The sequence below is a fragment of the Vigna radiata genome, chromosome 3 (genome assembly GCF_000741045.1).
Source record: "Vigna radiata var. radiata cultivar VC1973A chromosome 3, Vradiata_ver6, whole genome shotgun sequence".
Classification (NCBI taxonomy): Eukaryota; Viridiplantae; Streptophyta; class Magnoliopsida; order Fabales; family Fabaceae; genus Vigna; species Vigna radiata.
In genome coordinates, this window is record NC_028353.1 from 786,764 (window position 1) to 813,768 (window position 27,005).

The following is a 27,005-nucleotide window of genomic DNA, read 5'->3' on the forward strand; positions in this document are numbered from 1 at the left end:
GTGTGTGTGTGTGTGTGTGTGTGTGTGTGTGTGTGTGTGTGTGTGTGTGTGTGTGTGTGTGTGTGTGTGTGTGTGTGGTAACTGTTTTATACACTTTTTGAGGCCGAAATGATGATTTTATTTGAATGATTAATTCAAGTAAAGTGTGAGAAAAATTAAATATGATATATTAATATTTAAAATTTATATTTAAATTAGTATATATTAATGTTAAAGAGATAAGACTATCTAATTTAACAAAAACTTCTAACAAAATAACATTTATAAAAAGAATAATATAAGATAACAAGTTAAACACTAAAATATCAAATAATATCTTGAAATAATATCTTGAATATTATGTTTATTATAAACGTTAAAGAAAAGAGTGTAACATAAACATAATATATGTGTTAACAAATTTTAAACTATATATCTTACTATAAACAAACTTCGTCTAAATGTTAATATAATATATTGTTAAATGTTTAACGTTTTAAATAGATAATACTTATTTGTTTGTTATGTTGTTTCTCGTGAAGATCATAGAAGACAAAGGTTTATTTTAAAAGATTTTTAGTTTGGAAATTTTTGTCTATTAAATCCATATAATACAAAAACAACATAACATTCAACTTCTCACACAACGTTATACACTTACCTCAAAGTAAATGTCTTTAAGTAACAAATCATTTTCTAAAATACCTATATAAAAAAGACCACATGAAGAAAGGTATACAAGGATTATTACAATAATTATAACTGAACATACTCTTACACTGTCAAAACTCTCTTTCATTTGGATCGTCTAAGTTATTTGAAAAAGGAAAATTTTTGTAACAAGTTTTTTAAATAAACTTTGCATTGCTCAAATATTCTCGCTAAGAGAGTTCTTATTTTTACTTGTTCTAATAAAAACAATTTTTTGTTTTTATAATCGATTACAAAGGTCTTGTAATAGGTTACTAGAGGGAAAAGGGTCATTGGTGCAAAAAATTCAACTATACTCCTAGCTGGATGAACAACACTCCCCAGGTTTGTTTTCCTGACATTTACTGGTTGTTTTGCTCTTAACTTTCTCCACCGAATTCCAAATGAGTTGATTTTTGTTTTGTTAGAACCTAGACTCAAAGAGCTTTCAAATGACTACTAACTCATAATTTTTAGACCACTATACTAGATGCGATTAATTTTCCAAAAAAAAATATTTTTCTAAGCTTCCTAAATGATTTACTTTTAAGTTATTGTTTCATGTTTCTTATTGGGTGGGTGAGTTTAATGGTCATGGGTGGTGTTTAGTGCACCAATGAACACATTAGGTCATTGAATTGTTGAGTAAAAAGATCATTTAGGTCCTTTCACGTAAGTTAGATGAGCTCCATAAGCATTGCAGTCATTTTTTGTCCTGGTAATTGATGACAAGGGTCTTGTAATCAATTATTAAAGGGAAAAGGGTAATTTATACAAAAACTTCAATTATATTCCACGATTGGAACAATAGCCTTCCTAAGATAATTTTTTTTTCTGTTTTTGTAAAAAATTTCCATTATTTTATATGCGTGAGTCAACTCAATGTTATTGGATGTGTTCCTTGCACCAATGATGAGGGCAGATCATTGATTTCTTCAAAAAAATATCTATTTACAAGATGGTTTGTTCCAAGTGAGGTGATGTGTATGACCATTATTTCCTTTTTTAAGACCTAGTAAAAAGTTTAAAATATAAATCAAAATTTGGTTTGCTGATAACTCAATTTCAATATACTTCTCCTATAAATATTTAAAATATAAAAATATTTATAAAAAAAAATATTAAAATATAAAATTCTAACTTAAGATTTTTTTAAAAAAAATTAAAATATAAATTCTTAAAAAATAAAAGTCTTAGTAAAAAAAAGTACGCTTAGTTCTGTAAATATAAACTACATTATCTTATCCTCATAATTATAAACGAAAAAAAAAAAAAATCATACTTGGAGCAGACAATAATACCTATTTGACAAGACTAACTGCAAACCCGAATTGACAAAAACGAAAAGCAATAATTATATCTCAATTCATTATCAGAAAACTTAAAAAGTAGATTGAAAAATATAAACTTTTTTAATACGTACTCAACATACAACAACAATTGAAAGAAACTCGATTAAAAATACCTGAATTGATCAAGCACTTAATTAATTGAGGCTATTTTAATCAATAACGTTTGAAAATTTAAATTCTATTAATTTAATTATTAAATATTTGAATATTAACTCAATGATCATAAAGTTATGGACAGATTGGGTATATTTTACAGTCAACGTTTACTTATTTTAATCTTTAAAAATACATTACATGTTAATTAAATTTATTTAATACACTATTAAATGATCTTAAAATTTTATAGAAACTTGACAAATATTATTTATTGAATAAAACTTCAATTAATAATAATTAGATCAGTAAAGTTAAATTGAACAGTGAATTTTGAATGCATAACTCTAATACGGAATTAAAGTGCTAAATATATTTTCAATGCATAACTCTGTAATATGAGATTACATAGTTCTAACAACTTAAGTGTAGGTGAAAAAGTGGTCCCAATTTCCTTATTCCTTACAAGAGTAACTGAGTAAGATGTGTTAATAAAGGGAAAATATATTTTAACACCATTTTTTTTACACTGCACACGTGTTAAAATATGGTTAAACGATTTTAAATTAGAAAAAGTTTAGTCTAGGACATATTTGAAATCATCCAATCATATTTTGACACGTGTGCAGTGTCAAAATAGTATAAAAAAATGGTGTTAAAATATCATTTTCCTTATCCAAGACTGCAAATCCCAGAAATTAAAAAGGAAAATGTGCAACTCATCACATATCACCCTTATTTCATACGTCTAGTTCCTCTGAATAATATACAGAACAGAATTAGGAAGCTGTAAGCAGGAACAAAACTAAGTACCGCTCCATCTTCAAAATTAGTGAAAAAAAAAAATGAGGAAAGAAAAGAATTCAATCTATATCTGCAGTTTGTGTTTTCCATATACATTTGGATGAAGTTGATTTTATTCTCTGAAGTTTGTGTCGTGGCTGTTCCTGCTTCTTTGTCAGATTTTCTTGAGGATTTCTATTCACTTTTACCACATCAACTTTCACTATGTGATGATCTGAAGTCCCTTTGGAAGAAAGGACTAAGTAAGACCCTGAAACAAATTGGTATGGAGAATCTGAGGATGATAATATGTAATCTACCCGAGTTCCATACTTGCACGTACCTTGGACACCTGCATAAAATTTTTAATCTTAACCAACTTATAGTACAAGAAACAACCTTATAAAGATAAAGAATAAAAGAGGTTGAGGTTGTTGTTGTTGTACTTTGTCCTTTGGCGATCATGACAACAGACTCATATTCCCCTGAAAAGTCCTTCGCATCTGTGTAGTGTCTGTTCTTGAGATATTTCATGACTTCAACCTTGGGTGTTGGCTTTCCCATCTCCTCATAGTACTACACACAAATGAACCGATTCATAGTTTTCATCTTTGCTTTTTGAGAAAATTGAGGTTGTGATTTTGATATACCTTAACAATATCTGTCCATCTTTCTTGGGAATAATCTGATTCATCAAGCGAATTAAGACCACCAGCTAAAATGTGTGGCTCATCATTAGATTGAATTATTGCATTTATCTGCTTCATTCTCCAATTCTCATCAAGATGATCAAGGTGGGTGCAGTAAAAGTACAGTTCACCTTCTTCGGGTACATCGATAGTGGCCTTCAGTACATTCCTGTTGCATAAGATTGCAATTTGTTGTAATTAATTGTTTTCAAGTTCCAACCTTTCACAGGCTGGATTTCCACTAATATCACCATCTCATTCTCTCACGAGTACCTTCGGATTAAAGTATAAGACAAATTTCTTGCTTTCAATCATTCTGAAATTGAGCAAGTCATTCAGTGATGTAATAATATTCTTACTTTCCTTCATGATCACACAGACTGGACGTCAAGCTATTTCTTGAAACGCCAACGTTACTAAGTTTTTGCAACATTACAAAGTTATCATAATTTCATATTGTTAGTAATCATACTGTTTTAAAACACTTATAATGTTTAAAGAAAGGAAAATATTGAGATGACACGTTTATATTTATTTCACATTTTATGAATTATTCATTTTTTATTTATATTTAACATTGGAACTCACACTGTATTTCCAATACGACATTAAAATTATAAAGGTAAAGGTAAATAAATTGAGCAATGAATAATTCATAAATGTGCTCACAAGAATGTTGATGGAAAATGTCAAATCTGAAATGAACATAGATCCATGGCTCACACATAACACAAAAGCTAGGGTGGGGACATTTTGCATCCCTGCAGTTCATACAATCAACATAAATTATATTTTGATATATATATTTTTTTTATTTTATTTTTCGTTAGCACTGGTTCAAACAAATGAAGCAAATTGTAATTACAGTAATTAATTAATCGGTAAATTACCTGAAATCGGTGTGGTCGAAGATTTTCTGCAGCTTCCAGCGTTTAATGGGCCACTTTGACAGAACGGCGTTGCCGTATTGAGGGGCCCAGCTTTCGGCGAAGACGTAGTTCATCCCCAAAGCTCGAGCCAAATCAGATAAAGGCTTCATCCCGTTCTCTTCCTCCGCCTTCACGTCTTGCAACCCCAAAACGTCGGCGTTTACCTCTCTCAGAACTTCAAGCACCGTTTTCCTGTTTCTCTCTCCCTCCACTCCCTCGCTGAAACTCGACGACCATGAGAACGGCCCTTTTGCTCTCTCGTGCTCCGAGAAGCTCGTTTGCCGCAGCGAAATCTCGTTGTCGGGTAAGTTGATCGACACTCTTAGCTTTGACTTACCCAACAGCGGAGACTGCGACTGTTTCAAAATGCTTCGTGGTGGTCGGTCGTAGGTTGACTTTGGTTGCTCCACGTTGTCGTCGTCCGAGGTGGTGCTTCTGTCTGGTTCGGGAAGCACCGGTGCCATAGAGAAGAATGCGGCGTTGAACGTAGCGATTCGTATTGGTCTGGAAGGAGGAGGGGAAGGTTCGGGGGTGCTGGTTCTTGGTTCGGTGTGAGGTTTGGGAGTGGGGTTGCCGAAGCTAGGGTTGGACTTGGAACGACGCCGTAGTGACCACTTCAGAAGGGAGCTGAGGCGCCGGAGGTTCTTGTTGAGGAGCTTAAGCATGATGGAGAAATTTTGAGTTCTAACTTGCGGCTGAAAGCATGCGTTTTTAATTTTGTGGTTCCAAAGTTTTGTATTTGAGTGTGGTATAGAAGGGTTGATTAATTGAATAAAATAGGACACGACAATCTTAAAATGTTATTAACTAGGTTAATTATGTAAGTAAATTAATTTAATGATGCATTAATTATTTTTTTTTCTGACTTGGACGTGTGTTGTGACGATGTCAACTTCAGAAAGCCAGGACTCTGACAGATATTGCAGTGACATTCTACGTGGGCTCTTTCTAATAAGAAAATTTAGAAATGGACAAACAGCTCCATGCATTGGTGAAAACAAGAAAACTAATAATGTCACTTTTCTTTAGGGCACATGCCTAATGATGACAGCTTCACTGCATGTCCGCTACATGTCTAACATGAAAAAGGTATAACCTTCGCTACCAGATAACATAGGGTGATGGTAGGTGAGTAATTATAACACACTTTTAATCCATTTCACGGATAAAATAGTTATAAATATGTAAATTTTTATATTTTTTTCAAAAATAAAAATAAAAAATAAATAAAGATAATGTAAATATAAAAATTTAAGTGTGTCAAAAAAATTGATAAATTGATATATTTACATTCATTTAACATGATTTTTATAATAAAAAAATAAAAAATAATGTCTCAAGGAATGAATATAAATGTATGTCAATAATATTTACTCAATAACATCGGTTCAAGGAAAACGAAATAAAATAAAAAAAGAAAATCAATCTCATTTGAGACGTGACAGTAATGAGACGAAATTAAAAAGAATAAAAGAACATTTAATATTAGTTTTTCAAGTTATTTTCTTTTCTGTTAAACATATTTTTTAGTTCTAAATACGTTAAATTAGTTGAGTTAAAATAGTTCTAACTTTGAATTAGAGAATTCATCTTAATTTTTGCTTTTCAGTTTAAAATATATAACATTTTACCAAAAAAAAAAAAAAATTCGTATACAAAACTAAGCCTTTCTTTTTTATATTTACTTAAAAGAAGTTTTCTTCTACCTTTATGTGAATGTCAACATAACATTCCCATTATTACAACATGGTTGATATTGCCAACTATCTCACGTGAAATTATTTTCTTATTGTTGACATTAGGAGTGACAATACTTTTGTATGTAATTTCTTTTAGGATTACTTTCACAATATTTTAATACAATCTACGTGTCATTTTGTGATTGGTCTATGGTGGTGTTTATAATTATTATTATTAATTGTGGAATAATTTTGAACCAATAACACGATGATATATATATATATATATATATATATATATATATATATATATATATATATATATATATATATATATATATATATATATATATATTAAAATATTGTTAAAATATCATTATCCTTTCTTTTATTGGATAAAGAGTTGACGTGACTTATCATGTTAAACTTGTAAACTTATCATTTTGATATGAGTTTAATTTACATTTATATCTAAACTTTTTTCTCAAAACATTATCATATTCATCATCAACTTTGTTTGTTTCATTAGGGAGTTAAGCTGGCATCATAAAAGTCTTCAATGTAATAATACATTTGAAAACAAATAAGAATTTGTATATAAAAGTAACATTGATCAATGAACCAACTTGAAACTACTTAAAGATTAAGAATAGTAGAATTCTAGAAATGAGTTGTTGACATCTAGTATGTTCAGTTTATGGAAAAGAAAGTTTATTAAAAAATACAACATCAATAAAATTTGAGTCTAATCACACAAAAGATTAATATTATTCTCTTATCCAAAATTTTAAAACAATAAATTAATGAATCTTGTTGTTTTACTTTCTTATTATAAAACTTAACTCATACTTAGATTTTCAGCCTATCACTCTTGTGTACTTTTGTTTCATTTTATATATTTCTTTCATGGGTAATTAAAGATATACATGGTAGTTTCAGTTTATTTTTGGTTAAAGGTGACATTCTTGGGCTGAAAACAAAAGATGGGTGGGACTCAAACATGCCATATATTCACAATGTGAAAGATAATGGCTTCCTTCAATTGTTTTTATTTAACTAATGAAACAAATGTCCTTTAGCCTTATAGGGAAACAAGGTTGCTCGGCATAGTTTATATGCCAATAAAATCATACTCATAATGTATGTTGCCTTTTAGATAAAAGTACTCTTATTCTTTTCTAGGATTCAAAGGATGCAAGAAACCAATCAAGGAAAAACAAAGTCTAATAGTAATAAAATGATTCAGCCAACAACTCTGCTCATTGCCACAGAAATGAGATTCTTATTTAGAACGTCAGGTCAACAGAAGCCTGTGGTAACCCTCTATCATCATCAATTATTATATCATTCCGATCAAGGTTATTATATTATAATCTTTATAACATACGTAACAGAATATATAGTATTTTTTTTATGAATAAAAAGATTGATTGGAATTGAACTGTTCAATGACATTTAATAATTTTTTCTCCTATACGGTTTGGAAGTCCACATCGACTAGAGATAAGATCAATTTATAATATATAAGTGAAGTGCAAACCTTACCTTCAAACCGGTTTTGTGGAGCTGAATTAGGCTTAAACTCACTTTCTAATATGGTATTAAAGTCAGGTTAGAACTTATCCTAACAAGTTCTAAGAAAGCATTCTTGTTTCCACCCGTTATTAGGTCACTATTAGACTACCCAATTTCTACTATCACACGACATGTAGGTTAAGTTAGACTTAAACCCACTTTCTAATATATATATATCCTACCAATTTTCTTAATAATCTAAATCTAAAACATAGATAAGTGAGATTTTATATGATATAAAACCCATTATGTTAGTAGTGGGGACCCAGCCTCAGCATCACCTTTCCCTTCGCATTTTCAGTATTTTACATTAACCTTTGATCTTTCTTTTTTTCTTTCCTTTCTCGTTTGGTTTCATTTGAGCTTCTTATAAGAAAAAGAAAATTAACCTTTCCTTAAAGAAGATGATGTTTGCAATAAGCTTCTTGATTTTGTATGTGTACGTAGTGATATTGTAAACATTAGTTTCACAAATGGTACATGGTAAACATCCGCAACATCTAACATGTAAAATGTAATGCAAATCATGTTTTGTGAATTTCGGAAGAAAATGAAGCTTAGGATTAAGATCGAAAGGAACTACTTTATGGCATCTAGAACAAATATTTTATTTACAAAAATATTTGTAGATACAGATATTTTATCATTCTTAGTTGGAAATAAATAGCTCAAGAGACTCACATCAGTATTTATCAGCTAGAACAACGTAGTATAAATGATGCTAAATAGAGGGAAACCAACACCAAAATATGGAGAAATGGTACCCACTAAAATCATTGTTTGCAAAATGAAGATGCCAAATCAATAAATCTGATCATCCAAGCTCTGTCTTAAGGAATTATAAAATTGTTATAGTAGTAAAAATTGAAAGAATTTAAGGAATTTAATACTACAGCTTTCAGTATCTTTTTCTTTTTCTTCTATATATCAGGAAAAATAAATAAATTAAGAAAAATACTCTATCTACTAATTAGTGGTTGGTCTGAACAAAACTCAACTCATCAACTCTATCTTTATTAAGAAGTCTTAGATGATAACATAATTTAAGTAGTTTCAATCCCAAAAGTAAGCTATTATGAGGGAGAGAAATTCTATATATATATATGAGTACGTAGGCTGGGAATGAGCTGTGGTAAACATGCATTAACATGAGAGAACATGGATGTATGGTTGGGTTATATAAATAACATCACGCTGGCGTTTTGCCTTTACAAATGCACATTAACATTTCTATTTCATCAGCTCCACGGTGATGAAAGTTGGCCATAATTATTATAATCCCAGATTAACGTGACATCAATCAGAGACAAAATATTCTGAGATTTCGTGAATTCGACAGATGAACTCATTCATTACATCAGGATCATCAATCACTGATTGTTCGTTCAATATATGAAAAATACATTTGAGATACATTATTTTTTTAAAAAAAATTAAAAACCTTATCGTCGACAGCAGGGTTCGAACCTGCGCGGGCGAAGCCCAACAGATTTCAAGTCTGTCTCCTTAACCACTCGGACATATCGACTGTTGAATTTGAAAGCTAATATGTGCTTTAAGTATTAATTATAAGAAATGAATATAGTCATCCATTATTATAATAAAATTGGTAGCTCAGTTTAGCTCGATAATTTAGATAACATCAGAGTCACAGCATTGAGATTTGGCTTGGATTGTGATATATAATTTCAAAACTATTATTTTCAAAAATACTTATGGGACATTTATGACATAGAAGAACAAAACTAGGATGATATTCACATTGTTAACTTTTAATATATTAATATGAATTTACATTATTAATTAATTTATTTTTCTTTTTACTTTTAAAATTAAAGAAATTTCTTGTCACCTTTCTTCTAATTATATAATTATAATTTCCTCTACCTAAACATCCTTATTTTATTAATCAACAATTAATAACACAGTAAAATGATAAAAAAAATGAAATTATAAAAACAAAATATATATTATATTAATTTCTAATATTCATAGTTTTCAAAATAAAGAAAGTAAAAAGAAACATAAAACATTATTTCATATTTTAACATAATTATTTAGAGTTAAATATATTTTTAATTTCTCAATTATTTAGAATTTTAAAAATTTTGTTTAATTTTGAAATGTGTATTTATTTTATTTTTAGTTATTATTTTTTATTTTTATAAATAATTAGATATTCTTTGTAGTTTGTTTTATATTTATGTTTAAATATTTATGTAAAAGACAAAAAACAATTATACCCGAATAGCAAAATTACTTGACGAAAAATAAATGTAACAAGTAAATTCAGACCGTTAGAGTTTAAGCAGGTTCCTAAACGTTGTCGTTTAACCGTCATCGCTATTCTTGGTTCCAATTCCACCTCAGATTCCTTATCTTCCTCCTTCTCATCGTCCTGGAGTTTCAGTTTCCGATGAAAACATAATTTCAGAACCAAAAAAAAAAAAAAAACATGAACACGTTAATCTCACCTTCTACAAACCGTTACCTTTGGGCGGTTCCCTACTCTTCTCTCTCTCCGGTTCGAAACAACAACAGAAACGTTGTTAACGTTACAAGATTCAGTTCCACACTTACTACCAACGTGTTCTCACACTCTCTTTTTCATGCCAAGCTATCTGCACGGGCCACTTCCGATGAAGTAGACACACAAATAGTGACCGAGGAACTTGCAGAGGAGACGAACGTGGAAGAGAAAACCAACCAGGAGAAAACGTCTACTTTTTCTCCTCCAATTGACAAAGAACTTAAAAAGGTTGGTTCTCAGTTCTAAATTCCCACTTCTGGTCGTTCAAGAATTTCAATTTAGGGTTCCCATTTCGTTAAAACCCGTGCTTTCTTGGAAAACTCCAAGTTTGCATGTTGGTAAGTGGATGGTGATTTTGATGTTTGTTTTGGTATGTGACAGGTTGCTCAGAAAACTGCTGCTACCTTTGCGCCAAGGGCTTCCACAGCTACCAAAAACCCTGCAGTGCCCGGAACTGTTTTGTACACCGTTTTTGAGGTTCAAGGGTACGTTTCAATGTTGTTGGGTGGAGCTTTGTCTTTTAATCTCATATTTCCTTCTGATGAACCTGACATTTGGAGATTAATGGGAATGTGGTCCATTTGGATGTTCAGTAAGTTTCTACCTGCCAATTTTGAATTTATTGTTGTATGAAAGAACTACTGCTTACTTGCTGCTCCGTGTTTTGCACTTACCATTCTGTAGGAAGTTTGTGTGATCAGTTAGGAAAATTTTCAGAACCTTCTAAAGATGATGTTTTTCTCAGAATTAATGTTTTGCATTTGAAATTGAAGCCAAATTTAATTATCATCAGTAGCTCCTTCATATTGGCTGTTATTGGATCCGGTCACTTCCGGAAACAAGTTTGTGATTGCAATTCCAATCTGAATTTTTAAAACTTTGCTTTAGAGAATAAATGAGGCAATTTTAGCTGTTAATGGAAAACCAATGGTCAATTTCTGATGCTGATACATAACAAATCATGAAGGTATTAGAATATCGATGACAATTGATTTTCTCGGACTACTTTACTTTCTATAGATGAGTCATATCCATTTTTGTTTCACATCTTAATTGTCATGGTTCTTTAGTTAGTTCTTCAAAAATATGATGAATAGAATTCTTTATTTGCAGCAATTCCTTCATTACGAGCTCGAGATTGCTCAAAGAATGAGAAAGAAGCTCTCAACTATCTTTTTCTCCTCGTCCCATTGATCAATGTTGTAATCCCATTCTTTTGGAAGTCATTTGCCATTGTTTGGTCGGCTGATGTAGTTGCCTTCCTTGGAATGTATGCATGGAAGGTACATTTACTTTCTAGTTATCCATATTTGTTGTTACTTGTTTGCTTTAGTTTCTTGTAAATTGTTATCTAAAGCTTGTCTCTTGTGCAGGTTGGATGGTTTCAGAGAACGGATTAGGGAACTCAAACTTGGTTATCATCAAAAGCGTGCCTTCGAGGCTTGTTGGATCTTAATTCTACCTGTCACACAGCAACGAATTGTCACAGACGCATTCTTTCTTTTTTATCAAATGAAGAGGATGTTATAGGTTCTTTAAAAAGTTTTGCATTTTGTATTTGTTGTGTTGCGCGTCTCACATTTCAGAGAACTGAAATTCCCATGTCATAACAGTAATCTCCCGAAGATGAAATATAATGTAGCCATTATACACGGATTTTATATCAGATTTTCTATGGCTTTAACATTTTTCTTAACTGCATGAAAATCAAAATTTAGAAAACAGTTGTATTCTGGTCTGTATCTGCTGAATGAAGCGTAGGGCGAAATTATATGTTCTTAACATTAATTTATTATGGTTTAATAATTAAACGGGTAAGTTGTCTCTGGAATACAACTTATGTATTGGTAAAGTATAAGAAAACCCATCATCTTCTAATCTTCCTAAATTCAACTAACCTCACGATGCAGTCACGGATAACTACACAATTTCAGATAGATCTCCGATGTGGGCATTGGCTGATGATATATAAAGGAAATCCCTTTGATCAATGTAATCAAGCAATTTCCTTCGGTTCTCAATGTCACCATATTCCCCACACATTCAGTGTAGAATTTGACAAACTCATCAGACATAGACAAGAAAAATTGTACAGTCAAGCAAACGCTGTAATGACCAAGCACCAAAATGACAAACAGCAAGTTCAACATGGCAATGCTACCGGATTGATTTCACTCACAAATGCATTTCAACTAAAAAAGTGGGCCGGATTTGACAAGCTCATATCAGAGATATACCAATACATATTTATTTCAAGGTCATGCAAACACTGCACATGATCCGGCTTTGAAACTCCAAAGGATCAAATTTTATACATTCTACGATAAAAATATCAAGCCCTGTTTCCCAAATCATACTTAATACTAAATTCAAAATATATGAAAACTGTATTTGGTAGATTACAACTCCCTTTCGTCCTTTTTATTATTAAAAGTTAGCTAGCTATCTCACAAATATTTAAAAAAAGAAAAAAAAAAAAGGTCACGACCATGGACAATTCATTTTGAACATTCACTTCATAATTCATACAATGAATTCACTTTTACACTATGCTAATCTCAGACGTGCATTACACTATTTGGGAAAATTTTTCTTTTATAATTAAACCTATTCTGTAAATTGAAAATTAATTCTCCCCGGTCAAAAAGCCGCCATTTCACAATCTACCGCTTCTTTTTATTTGAGCTCCTCCTTTCTGCCTCTTTTTCAGCAACCAGAACACAGAATTCAGAACCAAGCATCTCATGTATATCAAGATTCATAGATAGGCTTAGATCAATAATTCCCTTGATGATTTCCAATGTAATATTGAAGCCTAAGATTGATAGAACTCTAACAGCATTAGCTGCTCTGCAAATGTATTTTCTGATCTCCAATATCGTATAATTTTTTTCTTGTTCTTCAAGACTTGAGCTGTTATGCAGTAAAACTTGTGGATCGGATTGGCTCACCTGATCTTCTACCATGTCATCTTTGGCTTCAATATGTTCCCCAACCCATATGAATCCGTTACAGCCAAGTATCAAATCAACACCAAACTCCTCCAGATGATGGAAGTGTTGTTTCTGTCTCTTCACTAGATAAGGTGGGACTGTAAGCAACTGACCTCTATTAAGCTGTTGCACAACCAAGAGACATTAGTAACAGTACAAGACTGAAGAAACAACTAGAATCTATTCCAAGCCATCTATAAACACCTTCTAAGAACACAGACAACTATTTACCCTCAGTTCAAAACGTTGTCCTCGTATCTCAATCAGAAAACCATAGTAGGGACATGGAAGCAGACTACCTATGTACTTCTATATCTGTCAGCAACAATGCCCATATCATAGAGAATTTTCATTTTCTACTGTCTCCTACTTTATACAATGTGCTACAAGCCTAATACATTTCGAGATGAAAATAGAAGCGAGATAAAACGAAGTAAATGATTTATGAGGATTTTCCAGACATCACACCTTTCCATATTTCCGACTCCTTGCTTGAAGGTGTAACCCGTCATGCTGGAAACCCCGAACTTCAGCCTGGGGTCACAAACATAGTATAGGAACACTAATCAACCATCATTTGCTTCAACCAATGAAATTAATTTTCAGTAAAAACAACACAACAACGGGACTTACACAGACAACATCATTCTCCTCAAAAATGCAACGCATGTTTAGCTCATCCAGCGCTGTCCTCCGCCTCTAGCACGGATAACAATAATTTTAAATGAGAGGTGTTCCAGCTTCATTCATATAATTAAACACATATTCGCTTAACTAAAAACATCCTTTTATTTTAAAAAGGCACAAGTTAAATTTTCTGAAGAGAGCTATATGAGCTATACAAATTACAGATGCTTTTCAGATAAACCATAACAATATATATCCCCCAAAAAAGCATTACGAAATACCTGGACCCCATCGGGCATATTCATAGAAGAAAGCATCAAAACTGCATCCTGATTGAAATTTATATCCAGTCTCCAGCGCTTCTGAGCAACCTACATAACAGCCATAACAGCCATTAAAGTCAAAATAGTGAGAGAGCAGCAACAAGCACAAAATACAAATTTCCAAGAGAAATTTTTTATATGTACCTCAGCAACACGTCCTATAACAATGTCACCAACCTCAGGCTTATACCTACGAGTTATCACATCACTCCGTTAACAAAGATATCAACAGAAAAAAGTTGGGAAGTTAAGAACAAATATTATACCTGGAGCGTAACGCGCGGACGTATACAAGTTTGTTGACACGCTCAACGACGCCGCAGAGGGTGGCAACGACTTCGCCGTTGAGATCGGCGGTTCCGTGTCCCTTGAGGACTCCGTCTTCGTGGTTGACGGGAATGGAATCAGCGATGATGACGGAAGCATCGGAATTGACCTTGGACGATAGAGATTCTAACTGTTCTAGAGTCTTCTGAAGACGAACCTTTTGAGTTTGGGTTAACGGTAACTGTATTCCTCTCATTATGATATCTCTCTCTGCAAACACTGAACAATGCAAGAAGAAACCCTAAGCTCGAACCTCACTCTTCCACCATCATTCCCTCTTTCAAACTTTGAAATTTGGACCTCTGAGCCCATCGATTCAATGGGCCTTTTGTAAACAGGCTTTCAATTTTGTTGTTTCATTAGTATTACAAATTTAGGGTAATTATTATTAACACCTCTCACTGTTACTATGCGTTAAATATGTTTTTACTCACTATACTTTAGGGCGATTTTGGTTTTAGTCCCTCTTTCAAACTAAGGTACAATTTAGTCCTTCAACTTTAGAAAACTTTGGTTTTAGTCCTTTTTACCAAATTTTTTTAACTTTATTTGTTTTTTCAAACGCGTTTCTCAACATTTGAAGCAAAAATGTGTCAAACAGTGTAAACAATTCAAATGCTATAATGAAACATGTTTGAAACAGCAAATAAAGTTAAAAAAATTTGGTAAAAAAGACTAAAACCAGAGTTTTCTAAAGTTGAAGGACTAAATTGTACCTTAGTTTGAAAGAGGGACTAAAACCAAAATCACCCCAAAATATAAGGACTAAAAACATATTTAACCCTTATTACTAACATGCTTCTCTTTTATCGTTTTTTATTAAAAATATCTCTTCTCCAGAAGATTTCCTCGAAACATTTAATTTAACATATTGTACAGAGTACTTTTCAAAAATTAATTTTGAATAGACAAGTTTAACAATTATTACTTAGGACAATATTACATTTAAATGAAGTCTATTTAAATCAATTTATTTAATTGCCAGTTTTAATACGTGAAATGACAATGATAATGTGAAATTACGAAAAGAAATTTGTGTTCACAGCAGGTACAATTTGAAGGAAGACATTCTTCTCTCAAGCAACGACAAACAAAAATAGAAGGGATTCGTTGTTTTGTATTTAAAAAATGATATTTAAACGGGTTAAATATGTTTTTAGTCCCTATACTTTGAGGCGATTTTGGTTTTAGTCCATTTTCAAATTATGGTACAATTTAGTCCTTCAACTTTAGAAAACTCTGGTTTTAGTTCTTTTTACCAAATTTTTTTAATTTTATTTGTTGTTTCAAACACGTTTATCAGTTAACATTAAAGTAAAAATGTGTCAAACAGTCTAAAATATCCAAATGCTATAATAAAACAGTGTAAACAACAAATGCTATAATAAAACGTGTTTGAAACAACAAATAAAGTTAAAAAATTTTGGTAAAAATGACTAAAACCAGAGTTTTCTAAAGTTGAAGGACTAAATTGTATCCTAGTTTAAAAATGGACTAAAACCAAAATCGCCTCAAAATATAGGGACTAAAAACATATTTAACTCTTTAACTATGTTTCCTTTTTTTAAAAATGTATAAAAAAAATTATAATTATTTTATTTTTATAATGTGTATAATTAAATATAAATAAATGTGACCCTATACACAGATCGATTAACTGCGCATCTCTGTCTTCGTGAAACCAAACATACCGTTAATCTCGTTGTCGTGTGTCTGGTTTTCAACCATAATTTCATTCCCATTCTACCTTAAATTGTGATAAAAAGAAAACATGCATGCAACCAAAATCACAATATTAACAAACAAAATTTAACCTTTTTAGTGTTTGCACCAGTTATAAATATATCAAGCACACTTCAAAATTAGTTTAATAGTTTGGTGCTATTGGGCGTTATCCTGAACCTTCGATTACGGTGTGTTAGTTACTGGTTAACCCACACGCACTCTACCTCATCCCCATTTCATATATATACACATTCACAAAAACGTTCAAATCTTCCACACTGGGTTACGTAACCAAATCCAATTTCTTATCTGTGTCTGCGTTCCTCATGAATTTCTTCGCATCCGTTTTCTCCGACTCCGACAATGCGCACCAAAACGAATCGCAAGAGGAAGCCAATAGCGATTCCTCGTCGCCGGAGTGCCGTTCCGATTCCACCGGCGCCGGTGCATGGGAAATCGGCGATCTGTGGAAAAGGCTGAGCGCGAAATCTGAATTGATCATTGAGACCTACCGTCGCGACTTGCAGGAATTCGGTACCGGCTTGAAGAAGGAGATTGAGGTGGCTCAGGGTTCTCTAGAGACGGTGGGCCACGTCATCGACCAGTTCGGGAACACCGTCGCGAAAGGCACTGCTCACTTTATATCTCACGGCAAGGACGCCATCCCCGTCGATTCCGGGTCCGATAGTAATGTTAATACCAAAAGCAAGACGGAAAAAAAGAGCTTCAATTCGAGGCGCTACAGTAGGTTTGAGGCTCAGGTTCGGATCATTCAGGGTGACGTTAGTACTTACACCGAAGTGCCTGAGGATTTAGATGGGTATGAGAAGTGGAAATCGGGGTTTTCCTTGGAAGGGAAGAGCGAGGAAATGGAAGAGTTGCTGAGAGAGAATGAGGGTATGGAGAGTGTTTACAAGAGGATTGTGCCTAATGTTGTTGACCGTGATACGTTTTGGTTTAGGTATTATTATAGAGTTTATAGGTTTAAAAAAGCTGAGGATATGAGGGCGAGGCTCGTGAGGAGAATGTCGAGGGAGGAGGAGGAGTTGAGCTGGGATGTTGAAGATGATGATGAGGAGGAGGAGGAGGAGGAGAATAGTGACGAACATAATAAGCGGAAAGAAGGAAATTCTAATGGAACAGGGAGATCGAACGTGGAGCAGATGTATAAGTCTTGTGAGGAGGGTTCTAAGGAAGGAAAGAGTGGTGATTTATTGCATAGCAGGGGAACGGGTGATAAGAAGGATGAGTCTGTTGAAGAATCAAAGGTTGAGAGTAGTAGCAAGGAAATGGGTGATGGGAGCAAGAAAAAAGAGGACGCAGTGGTTGACACTGGTAACATGAATGATTCTGATAAGAAAGTGGTCATGGAACAGAAAATTGATAATGGAAAAGATTCATCGGTGGCAAATACGCACTCTGGGAATGAGAATGAGGAGAAGAAGGAGGAGGACCTTGAGTGGGATGAGATTGAGGATCTTAGTGGAATTGATGAAGAGAAGGCAATTCAAACAGGGAGCCCAACCAACGTTGATTTGCGGAAGCGCCTCAGTACTGCACAACAACAACAAGACTTGAGTTGGGATATTGAAGATGATGATAATGATAAGCCTGCTAATGCTAAGGTTTGAGAAATGTGTATCACTCTCACGAGATTTATACATGTAAGTATGGTTTTGATAACTCGAAGTAACACTCTTTTCCTACTTTTATATTTGTATAGATTTCTTAGGATTATTATCACTTTCACATTATAGATGTATGAAAAACAGCTATTTTTATTGATATGTCAGCTCTCGTTAATTTTCATCATATGTTTTATACACATATCTTATAACCCACAAATCAATAATAGTTTGAAGTTCTCTCTGTTCCTTGTACCTTATTTGTTTCTCAAGGTTTGGCTAAACATTTCACGTGATAAACAAGAAACCAAAAGCGAAAAAGGTGACATTGAGAAGTACAACGTTGAATGTTATCAACGCGGCCCTATTGTCTAAATTGAGCATATGAATGAAGAAAAAATGTAATGATATGGCTAGAGTTGAACTTAGTTAAAACTATTGCTTCGTAAATACATTAAAGTGTGTACTTCTATACAAGTTGAGGAAAAAGAATTACAAGGAGGAAAGTAAAACAGAATCCACGAAACGAGAGGAATGGGTACTACTTTCCCCTCCCATTATCTGTTAATAATGCTTTGGATGTCCTGAACCACTTTTAATACAGTCAGACTCTAAACCTTTAAATGAAAATATAAATGAGCATTCTTAAAAAATTCTATCGGCACGGTAAGTATAATTCACATTCTTCAAATTTGGATACTTGTCCAGATCCCTTAAGCTGATTGGAACCCACAATAAACTATTGTGAATACTAGATTCTATGCTATCTATCTAGAAAAGCAAGTAAAAGGGAAGATGTGAGGAAAAAATGAATTAAACAAACTCTTCTAGCACCCCTGGGCTCGTTTGTACAACAAAATTAATACTCCACAGTCCAGATTAAATAACCTAGGCATCTCATTAAAACCCAAAGGCGGCTTCAAGACTCAACTCATGCCTACCCCTTCAGCAGCTATGCTGGGTTCAGAGGTAGACTCTCCCAACTGTGATTCAACTGGAGAGGGTAATTCCATAAGTCGTCCTTTTTGGGCACGAGGTGGCAGATGCCTTGTGTGTTTTCTCGATGTTCCCTTCCAAGGCAAGAAAACCCCAGTCCCACCTCGAGGAACTTTGCGAGAGTTCACTGCCACAGGACGCATAGGTGGTAGCATAACAATTGGAGCACCAAATATTCCCCAGTTAGGCGTCATATCCATTGCTTCATAGCCGCTTAGACCTCCATTTGACAAAGTATATGGGCTAGTAATGCCAGGTTGCCAAAGACTCATTGCAGTTGTCATGGTAGGAACTGGTGATAGGCATTGATTGGAATCTGGCCTCACTCTAAAGAAGCTGATGCTCACCCTTCTGTTGGGGGATGGACACATTACATGTCTTGCCATGTCTGCACTGTTTCCCCTCATCACTATAAGAGACCTGCATTATGTTTATCATCTCATCATGTAATACTGTCATGTGTCATGTTATAGATCAAAAGAAAACCATTCAACATATTTATATTAATAAATAATAATAATAATTATTGTTAGTGAAACTCATGGGAAACTAACATCTATTTTCTAAGGCATAACATCTACAGCCCCTGAAATAGCAGAAGCCACTTGTCCAGTCACTGTATACAGTCACTTGTCCAGTCAGAAAAAAGCTTTCAGACCTTTAATGTACAAGTTAATACTTATTCAACTAGGAGAACTTAACCACTTCAAAGTTCAAACACAAAATGATATACGTGGAAAAATGTCCTTCTCCGGCTATCAGAATGGAAACCGATAAAGGACCTTGTGCAAATGCTGAAAATTGGAGACTAGGTGTCACTTCTGCAATCTGGCAATTGATATTTCCAGGATCATAAAAGAAAAATAAACTATCCCCCAAAGTACCTATTAATCAACAAAAAAGAGGCAAAGGGAGCAATCTAACCAAAGAATAATGTGAATTTAATAGTCATCCTCTAAAAGGTAAATTAGTTGCGTGGCCTATTATTCATTTACACGCTGTCCAATAAAATGTTGACTGTATTCTGCCTCTGTGTCCAGAGATGAATAGAATATTAAAATAAATGGAAGTTAGAACCACCAAGAATGTAATTTGTTTAATTTATACCCCTCCTTCAATGAGAGCATGAGTGGTCCTTTGTAGTTCCCATCATTTTCACTGACAAGGATACGCCCAAAAGCCATTGTTGATTCAGAGAGAAGAAGTGTGGATAGAGGTTGGTCCAAATGGGGTGGTTTCAGGAATGGTTGAGAAAATTCCCCCTACAATGCAAACATTGCTAGTTGGTCACTTGCCTGCAGAAATGAATGTTTCTAGTACCTTTCCGGGACCAAAAAGTAATAGGGAAAACTCAAAATCTTTACCTCTTCAAAAAAGTTGATGATACAACCATTTGGCCTTTTGTACTCTGGAATTAATTTCCATTGAATAAGGTGATCAATGACATCATGGAGAAGTGCTGGGATAGGCTCGATATTGCCTGTAAACAAAATAAACAAAAACATTTTAAATTTCATGATTCGTCTTATCCTTATAATATAGATATTTTTATATGGAATTGGATTAGAACAACCAAATTACAATTTCATTAAAGTGGACAAAGATACAATTATCAGGTTTTTCTTCTTACTTTTGGTATCATCCTTTATCTGTCCAAATATCGGAACACCCAACTGAATCAGCTCTCTCTTATTTCCCTTCATTTGTTTGTTGAATAGTATAAAGGTTTCACCTACATTTATTCAAGAAGATTAGTTAGAACATAAAATACAATAGATAACAGGACAACTTGCCTTAAATCATCTACCTGTGCCTAAACCTGTCTTGTGATTGGTGACAAAAGTGAAAAAAATAAATTCAATGAAGGCATACAATCTCGGCTGAAAGTCCAAAAACATTTGGCCTATTATTACATAGATCCTGATATTGATTATATTGCATGTACTATTTTGATTTATTAAATGATTTGAAAGAAGATAATGCTGTACATTTTACAAGTCCTTAGTCCCAAAATTAAACTTACAAACAGATGCCATTGGTGATTGAAGATGACCAATACTATTAAAAACTTAAAAATCAGCTATATGAAGTACAACTTTAATAATCCTTTCACAAAATTAGGAAATAACAGGTTAATGGTGATTTACCTGAGAGTTCCCCGTTCTGGCCAGCAGCATGAATATCATTCACAAAATCAGTCAGCTTGCAGATTTCTGATTCAGAAAACACATCCTCGTACAACTTCAATCCTTTCACAACATTCACCTGCAAATAGCAATATTATCTGCCATTCAGCAATATCCAGTTGCTTCTTAATACTAAAACTAGTTATACCAACTCTATGAATCTGTGTTTCTTTATTGAAAATAATACGTTGGCTATTGAGGTTGTAAAAGAAAGAACTTGCCATATGCCCCTTCACGGACTCCTTTGCTGAGAAACCTTTTGTCAGCTTTATCTGTGAAGAGCGTCCTTCACATTCTTCATGATTGGAACATATATTATTGTTCAGTGCATTGGATTGCATTTCCTGAGATCCTGCACATCAGACCAGAGAAAATCCAAGTAACATTTATCACACAACGAAAGAGAAGGAATGGATTGACTTCACACATTAGAGTGCAATAATGTTTTCCAAAACATTCTGGTATAGTCTATACCCATTATTTATTACACGCATTTTCATGGTTAAATCTTACCATCCCTTTAGTGATAGTTGACGAAGAGAAGCAGAGAGATTTCAAGAATGGTTAGCAATAAAGAAGACCACAGAGAGATTTCAAGAATGGTTAGCAATAAAGAAGACTGCAGAGAGATTTCAAGAATGGTTAGCAATAAAGAAGACCGAATGCAAAACATTGTCGTCTTGCAAGAACCAAGTCATACTTTACTCCTCTTCTGGCTGTTCCAAACACAGAGTACAGTTAACAGTGACAAAATGGGTGGGCCATTATTGTAACAAACAAAAGTATCATGATAACACATGTCCGTGTAAGGGTAGGAACCCAACCGACTGCTCAGACATGTTTTTTTAACCAAAACATTAAATTAATAACAATACACATTAAATCAAATTCGTACACATTTTTTATAATTTTTTTAATATATTTATTTTATCACTTTACTCTTTTTACTTCCCTCTTTTTATTTTACATTTTTTCTTTCTCTCCTATGTTTTCTTTGAATGAAGAATGACATAGAAAAGAACAATATACAAGAAATAGAAATAACATTGAAAAGAACTATTTATTTCTTCACATGAATTTATTTATTATTTATTATTAAATATTTTATTTATTTATTATAAAAAGTGTTAATCAACTTCTCTCCCATTTCACAGTAGTTGAGAAGTTTTTTCATCCTTTTTTTTTCATTTATTTTCTTAAAACACATAATTAAGTTTAATACATTTTTATCTTAGTTCTCGTTCTCTATTTTAATCCAACTATTTGCACTCAACAAAATAAACTTATAGTATAATCCATTTGTTTATATTTTAAACTGAAAATGTGTTTCTAGTGCACATTCTATACCAAACTAATATGAACCCTCACTAGTCTCTTCAATCAGTCTTTCTAAACAACAAAAATAGGACCATTAAATTATTGTATTATGATTAACCTTAGAGCTAAATATTAAAAGGAAACTTTGACTGCAAGGATCCAGGTCCATAAGCAATGATGCACTTAGAATTATTAGAATTATTGCAGAGGTAGTACTAGAGAGTACCTGTTTGGTTTACCTTTTTTGTAATTCTAACGTTATTAAACTATGTATACTCTGTTTTCCTACCTGTAATTAAAGTTCATTCATCGGATCCTTCACTCATAAACCGAGTTGACCCGCCAACTTGGACCATTAAATAAACTCAACACTTAACAGGTTGTTTCATAGGGAATAGCGCCTCATATGTCAAAGTTCAACTACCCAACCATTCATACCCGAACCGCACGTGGTACAATATCAGAATATGGAACCATTCACGTGACGTCAACAACGACAGCCATAATGCAACCGGCTAATCGTTCAGCCGACTGTAATTAGCATCATTGCACACATCTTTAGAAGTCTCCCTAACTAACATTGTGGTGTTCGCCCCTGCCCCCGAGGCACCAACTAACCGGAAAGCTATTTACAAAAGGTATTCAAAACTCAGAAATAAGAACATGTTTTTATCTAAGAAAAATAAAATATTCTAAGACTTTCATACAGGAACTAAAAAAATGTAATTAAGTTTTGAAATATAATAAAACAAATTGTGCAGATTTCAATTTTTTATATCAATTTAAATTCTCTTTTATTATTTTTTCCATTTTCTCTCATTATAATAAATGATGAAGAATATAATAAAAAATATATTTATTATTCAGTTATTAATATTGTTAAATAGCAACCAAAATGAGAATTTCTTTCTGTCAACATACCAAACAAAATAAGAGAAAGATAATAAAAAATATCTAAATCTAACAAAAAAAAATATAATGTTACTTTAATTATTATTTTTTATATTTGATGAATTTTTTATTTCAAGCATTAATTAACTTATTTCACTTTTTTCAAAATAAAGATTTAAACTAGAAGACTCAACCTTCAGACAGAAAATATATATAATAAAGATCATTTAATAAATTTGTTCACCAGTAAAATTATTCATTATTTTTTTTTGGAAAATCATATATATCACTTTTTTTATAGATGGAGTAATTGGAAAATTATTTGATGAAACGTATTTAAAAGCAGTTTGTATGTTAAATGTAAATTAAGATATAAACGTATTATAATATTTTAATATTTAGGCAGTCAAAAACAGTTTCAAAACACAAAAAAAATTATATTGGCAAGTTTTTTTATTAAATTATAAAAAAAAAGTTAATAAAGACTAATATGAAATAATAAGAATTCAAAATCAAAATATAATTTGATGAAAATAAATTATCAAAAATATTCCATGACTGTCATTAGTTTAATAGAAGAGAAAAAAAAAAAGAAACAACCTATTGGCCACAGTTATGTTTCCTTTAAAATAATTAATTATAAAATATGGATCAAAACTTTGAACGACGTCTGCGGTCTACCGTTGCGCAACCGAAATTTGACTTCAAAGCAATAAAAATGTGAAAAACTAACTTTCCTGTGCTTCTATTTCTTAGCCACACAGAAGGGAATGAAAATAACATTTTCTGTATAAAAGTGATGGAAAAAAATTAATAAAGCAGAAAAACAAAAGTTTACTCGTATGAAGAGACACAAAATTTTCACCCTTATCAATCACAAAAAAATATCTCTAATATATAAAAACACCAGTAAAAATAAAAATAATAAAAGTAATTATTGAATAATCAGAAAAATGACTATTCAATTCTCCGGCAGAAGGAGGAAGGTGAATCGTGCATCTAAAAGAGAATATCACATAATATGAAAAATCAAGAATGAAGGTGAACAGTGAATCATTCAAATATTACAGAGGAAAAACTAAAAAAGAAATTATATGATCACTGTGAAATTGATTACTATTACCTGAATCAGTTATTTCACTGTCTGGCGAATCATACTCCGGCGTAGCAGCTTCGTCACCTTCATTTCCAACAGTTTCCTCGTTTTCCTTCTCCAATTTCTGTTCCTGGTCTAAGCTGTTGTCGCTCTTTCTGAGGCCTTCGGCCTCCATTTTTCTGTCCGTTACTTTGCGGAGCTCGAGAGCGACATCAGCGATGGAGTGGTACTTCTGCATCTGGATGATAGGGATCCAGTTGACTCGACGGTTGTGGATGGCTGTGAAGGTGGCTTCGTAGTCGGAGGAGGCGGAAGCGATGCTGGCGAGGTGGCCACAGAGCGCGTCGATGATGGCGTTGGCTGCAGCGAACTCGCCACGAAACCAGGCAAGAATGGCGTCCTTGGCAAAGTAGTCAGAAATGATGAGAGGTGGCGGCACCATTGCCGGTGGATCGGTCCGCGATACTGGGACAGCCGCCATAGGCAGAGGGATATGGTTGAATGTGAAATGAAACAAAGCAGAGACAAATAAGAGAAGTCAGAGAGAGAAAGGAAGAATAATGGAAAAGGGTTTTAGTTAGAGCGAATGGAGTGAGTCACATGAGATGTGATGCAGTGGAAGAGTGGGGAAGGGGTTTAGCTATAAAGAGGAGTCGGATTTATTGTCCCTCTCATTTTTTTTTTTTTCTATGTGTGCCTGCTCCGTACAATTCACACCCCCCTTCCATGTGACGTGGCACCATCACCACGTCCAAAAATCTTACATAAACCTCAGATCAAAACATTCATTTTATGCTATAGTTAACCCTTTATTTTATTTGTATGTTTGAATTTAGTTTAAAAAAAAATTTGAAACTACAGGTGTACATTATTAAAAAGTTATTAAAAAAAATTTGTTAAAAAAACTTTTTCCTCCTTTTAATTCTATATTTTTCCTCATTCTTTTTTTTCAAAAATACTATATACACTTTTTAGTGTCTTCAAAGTTAATTAATTATTTTCTTTCACTTTACTAAATCTTATTTTTCTAATATTAATTTTTAGATCTTAATGGCAAGTTAACTTAAATACTTGGGCTCATGGGTTTAAATCAATTTACAAGATTGACTTTCAGGACTACCAATTAATTAAATATTAATTATATGCAAAGAGAGAGAGAGAGAATAAATAGGTAAAAATAGGAATTGTTTAATGAAACTTAAATACATAGCATAATAAATTAATGTCCTTAACTGTTTTTACTTAATGTAATAATTCTCAACATATATCATTAGTACATATAATAATATTTAATAAGTACTATTCTTAATATATTGTTGTTTAATCATATATATTGAAAAATAATGTATAAATAGATTAACAATGCATTATTGGTTCGAATAATAATACTAAACTGACTAGGTTCTCTTAAGGAAAATATTAGATATCGATGTTCATATTTTAAAAAAAAAATTAATACTATTAATAATTTGAAAATAATCATATTAGAAAAAAAATGTAAACCTATTAAAAAAGCTTATTAGAGGATAACAAAATATATTATATTAAACATAACTAACAAAAAAAAATGTTAAACGTAACTTGAAAAAAAAAAGAGCATAAAATTCACAATAACGTGACATAATTAATAAAGATATAATACGTTGGAGTTATAGTAAATTAACAACACATTGTTCCATACTGTTTTTATTACTTTTTATTACATAATTTAATTAAATATATTAGTTTAATAATTTGTTTTTGAAAACCAGCTCTCATTTAGTTGTTTAGAGAGACCTGATTGAGTACATTTTTAAGTAATTATACACTTTCTATTGTCATCTTAATGTGGCAGAATTATTTTGAACTTTAATTTTGTAAATAAAAAAATATTAATATTTTTTAAAATCGATTTGTTGGATTTTAAAAGTTATTAATTTTCAATAGGATAACATTTTTATACTGAGTGTGATGATCCAAAAAAATTTGAAATGATTTTGAAATGTATATTTTAAAAATTATATAAAAACTTAATTAGGGTTTAGTTTTCTAATAAATTTAATATTTTCATTGAATCTTTATTAAGAATTGATTTTTCTTAATATTTAAAGTATTTTTTATTTTTATATAAGTATTTAATTATTATTTTTTATAGATTGCATAGTTGTTATTTCCATTTTTTTTTACATTTCAAATTTTGTGGATTAACTCGCTTTTTATCTTTAATTTATTGCAATTCACCTTTTAAAAGAAAACGAAGAAATAGACTGAAGAATCGTAAGATATTAAAAAAGGTAGTGAACGGAGAATTAAAAACATAAATTAGAATTATATCGTGACAGCGAAAACTGAAAACAAGATAATTAGACGAGAAAAACAAACACTTTAAATATTTAATAGAAATATTTTTTAATATTATTATAATAAAATCTTAATTTGTAGTAGTGATAATGTTTCTCATTCATCATAATTTTCAGCGTAAAATTATGTGTTGAATTCCGATTTCTGTGACGTCTTTCTAAGTTTTTGGTAAAAGTAAAGAAAGCAGAGAGCAATAAATAAGAGATTGACTCAAACTTTTTCTCCATGAATAGTAAATATTAGTTAGTTACGTTTTGGTT

General features: G+C 32.2%; 5 protein-coding genes and 1 non-coding gene across 6 annotated transcripts; 2 read left to right on the forward strand and 4 right to left on the reverse strand.

Moving 5' to 3' along the window:
* Positions 1-2,825: 2,825 nt before the first annotated feature.
* Positions 2,826-5,260, reverse strand: LOC106757483. The gene is made up of 4 exons (XM_014640156.2): positions 4,477-5,260; positions 3,548-3,755; positions 3,344-3,473; positions 2,826-3,249 (listed from the first exon to the last, which is right to left on the reverse strand). Exons 1-4 carry the CDS (start codon positions 5,178-5,180, stop codon positions 2,978-2,980), a joined length of 1,314 nt encoding a protein of 437 aa, XP_014495642.1. The 5' UTR covers positions 5,181-5,260; the 3' UTR covers positions 2,826-2,977.
* Positions 5,261-9,215: 3,955 nt separating this feature from the next.
* On the reverse strand, positions 9,216-9,297 carry TRNAS-UGA. Its single transcript has one exon. It is a non-coding gene; the product is annotated as a tRNA-Ser (tRNA).
* Positions 9,298-10,127: 830 nt separating this feature from the next.
* Positions 10,128-11,983, forward strand: LOC106757228. The gene is made up of 4 exons (XM_014639852.2): positions 10,128-10,527; positions 10,681-10,891; positions 11,413-11,582; positions 11,673-11,983. Exons 1-4 carry the CDS (start codon positions 10,225-10,227, stop codon positions 11,697-11,699), a joined length of 711 nt encoding a protein of 236 aa, XP_014495338.1. The 5' UTR covers positions 10,128-10,224; the 3' UTR covers positions 11,700-11,983.
* A 979-nt stretch (positions 11,984-12,962) lies between these two features.
* On the reverse strand, positions 12,963-14,846 carry LOC106757294 (exosome complex component RRP4 homolog). The gene is made up of 6 exons (XM_014639932.2): positions 14,509-14,846; positions 14,387-14,432; positions 14,201-14,290; positions 13,926-13,991; positions 13,761-13,826; positions 12,963-13,415 (listed from the first exon to the last, which is right to left on the reverse strand). Exons 1-6 carry the CDS (start codon positions 14,763-14,765, stop codon positions 12,963-12,965), a joined length of 978 nt encoding a protein of 325 aa, XP_014495418.1. The 5' UTR covers positions 14,766-14,846.
* Positions 14,847-16,590: 1,744 nt separating this feature from the next.
* On the forward strand, positions 16,591-18,264 carry LOC106757445 (BSD domain-containing protein C22A12.14c). Its single transcript, XM_014640119.2, has one exon. The coding sequence runs from the start codon at positions 16,621-16,623 to the stop codon at positions 17,923-17,925; it is 1,305 nt and encodes a 434-aa protein (XP_014495605.1). The 5' UTR covers positions 16,591-16,620; the 3' UTR covers positions 17,926-18,264.
* A 311-nt stretch (positions 18,265-18,575) lies between these two features.
* Positions 18,576-25,046, reverse strand: LOC106756742. The gene is made up of 7 exons (XM_014639297.2): positions 24,433-25,046; positions 21,323-21,453; positions 21,063-21,180; positions 20,546-20,647; positions 20,280-20,395; positions 20,023-20,177; positions 18,576-19,335 (listed from the first exon to the last, which is right to left on the reverse strand). Exons 1-7 carry the CDS (start codon positions 24,884-24,886, stop codon positions 18,846-18,848), a joined length of 1,566 nt encoding a protein of 521 aa, XP_014494783.1. The 5' UTR covers positions 24,887-25,046; the 3' UTR covers positions 18,576-18,845.
* Positions 25,047-27,005: the final 1,959 nt, after the last annotated feature.

Bases quoted from the DNA above. Each gene is read 5' to 3' on its own strand.
- LOC106757483 (XM_014640156.2), bottom strand. From the start codon at position 5,180: ATGCTTAAGCTCCTCAACAAGAACCTCCGGCGCCTCAGCTCCCTTCTG. The intron at 3,756-4,476 runs GTAATTTACCGA...CTTATGCAACAG, and splicing joins TTCGACCACACCGATTTCAG to GAATGTACTGAAGGCCACTA. The intron at 3,474-3,547 runs GTATATCAAAAT...ATTTGTGTGTAG, and splicing joins GATGGACAGATATTGTTAAG to TACTATGAGGAGATGGGAAA.
- LOC106757228 (XM_014639852.2), top strand. From the start codon at position 10,225: ATGAACACGTTAATCTCACCTTCTACAAACCGTTACCTTTGGGCGGTT. The intron at 10,528-10,680 runs GTTGGTTCTCAG...GGTATGTGACAG, and splicing joins TTGACAAAGAACTTAAAAAG to GTTGCTCAGAAAACTGCTGC. The intron at 11,583-11,672 runs GTACATTTACTT...TCTCTTGTGCAG, and splicing joins TTGGAATGTATGCATGGAAG to GTTGGATGGTTTCAGAGAAC.
- LOC106757294 (XM_014639932.2), bottom strand. From the start codon at position 14,765: ATGAGAGGAATACAGTTACCGTTAACCCAAACTCAAAAGGTTCGTCTT. The intron at 13,992-14,200 runs GTATTTCGTAAT...TATCCGTGCTAG, and splicing joins ATATGCCCGATGGGGTCCAG to AGGCGGAGGACAGCGCTGGA. The intron at 13,827-13,925 runs GTAAGTCCCGTT...TTGTGACCCCAG, and splicing joins AGGAGAATGATGTTGTCTGT to GCTGAAGTTCGGGGTTTCCA.
- LOC106757445 (XM_014640119.2), top strand. From the start codon at position 16,621: ATGAATTTCTTCGCATCCGTTTTCTCCGACTCCGACAATGCGCACCAA.
- LOC106756742 (XM_014639297.2), bottom strand. From the start codon at position 24,886: ATGGCGGCTGTCCCAGTATCGCGGACCGATCCACCGGCAATGGTGCCG. The intron at 20,648-21,062 runs GTAAATCACCAT...GAATAAATGTAG, and splicing joins CCAGAACGGGGAACTCTCAG to GTGAAACCTTTATACTATTC. The intron at 20,396-20,545 runs GTAAGAAGAAAA...TTTTGTTTACAG, and splicing joins GATAAAGGATGATACCAAAA to GCAATATCGAGCCTATCCCA.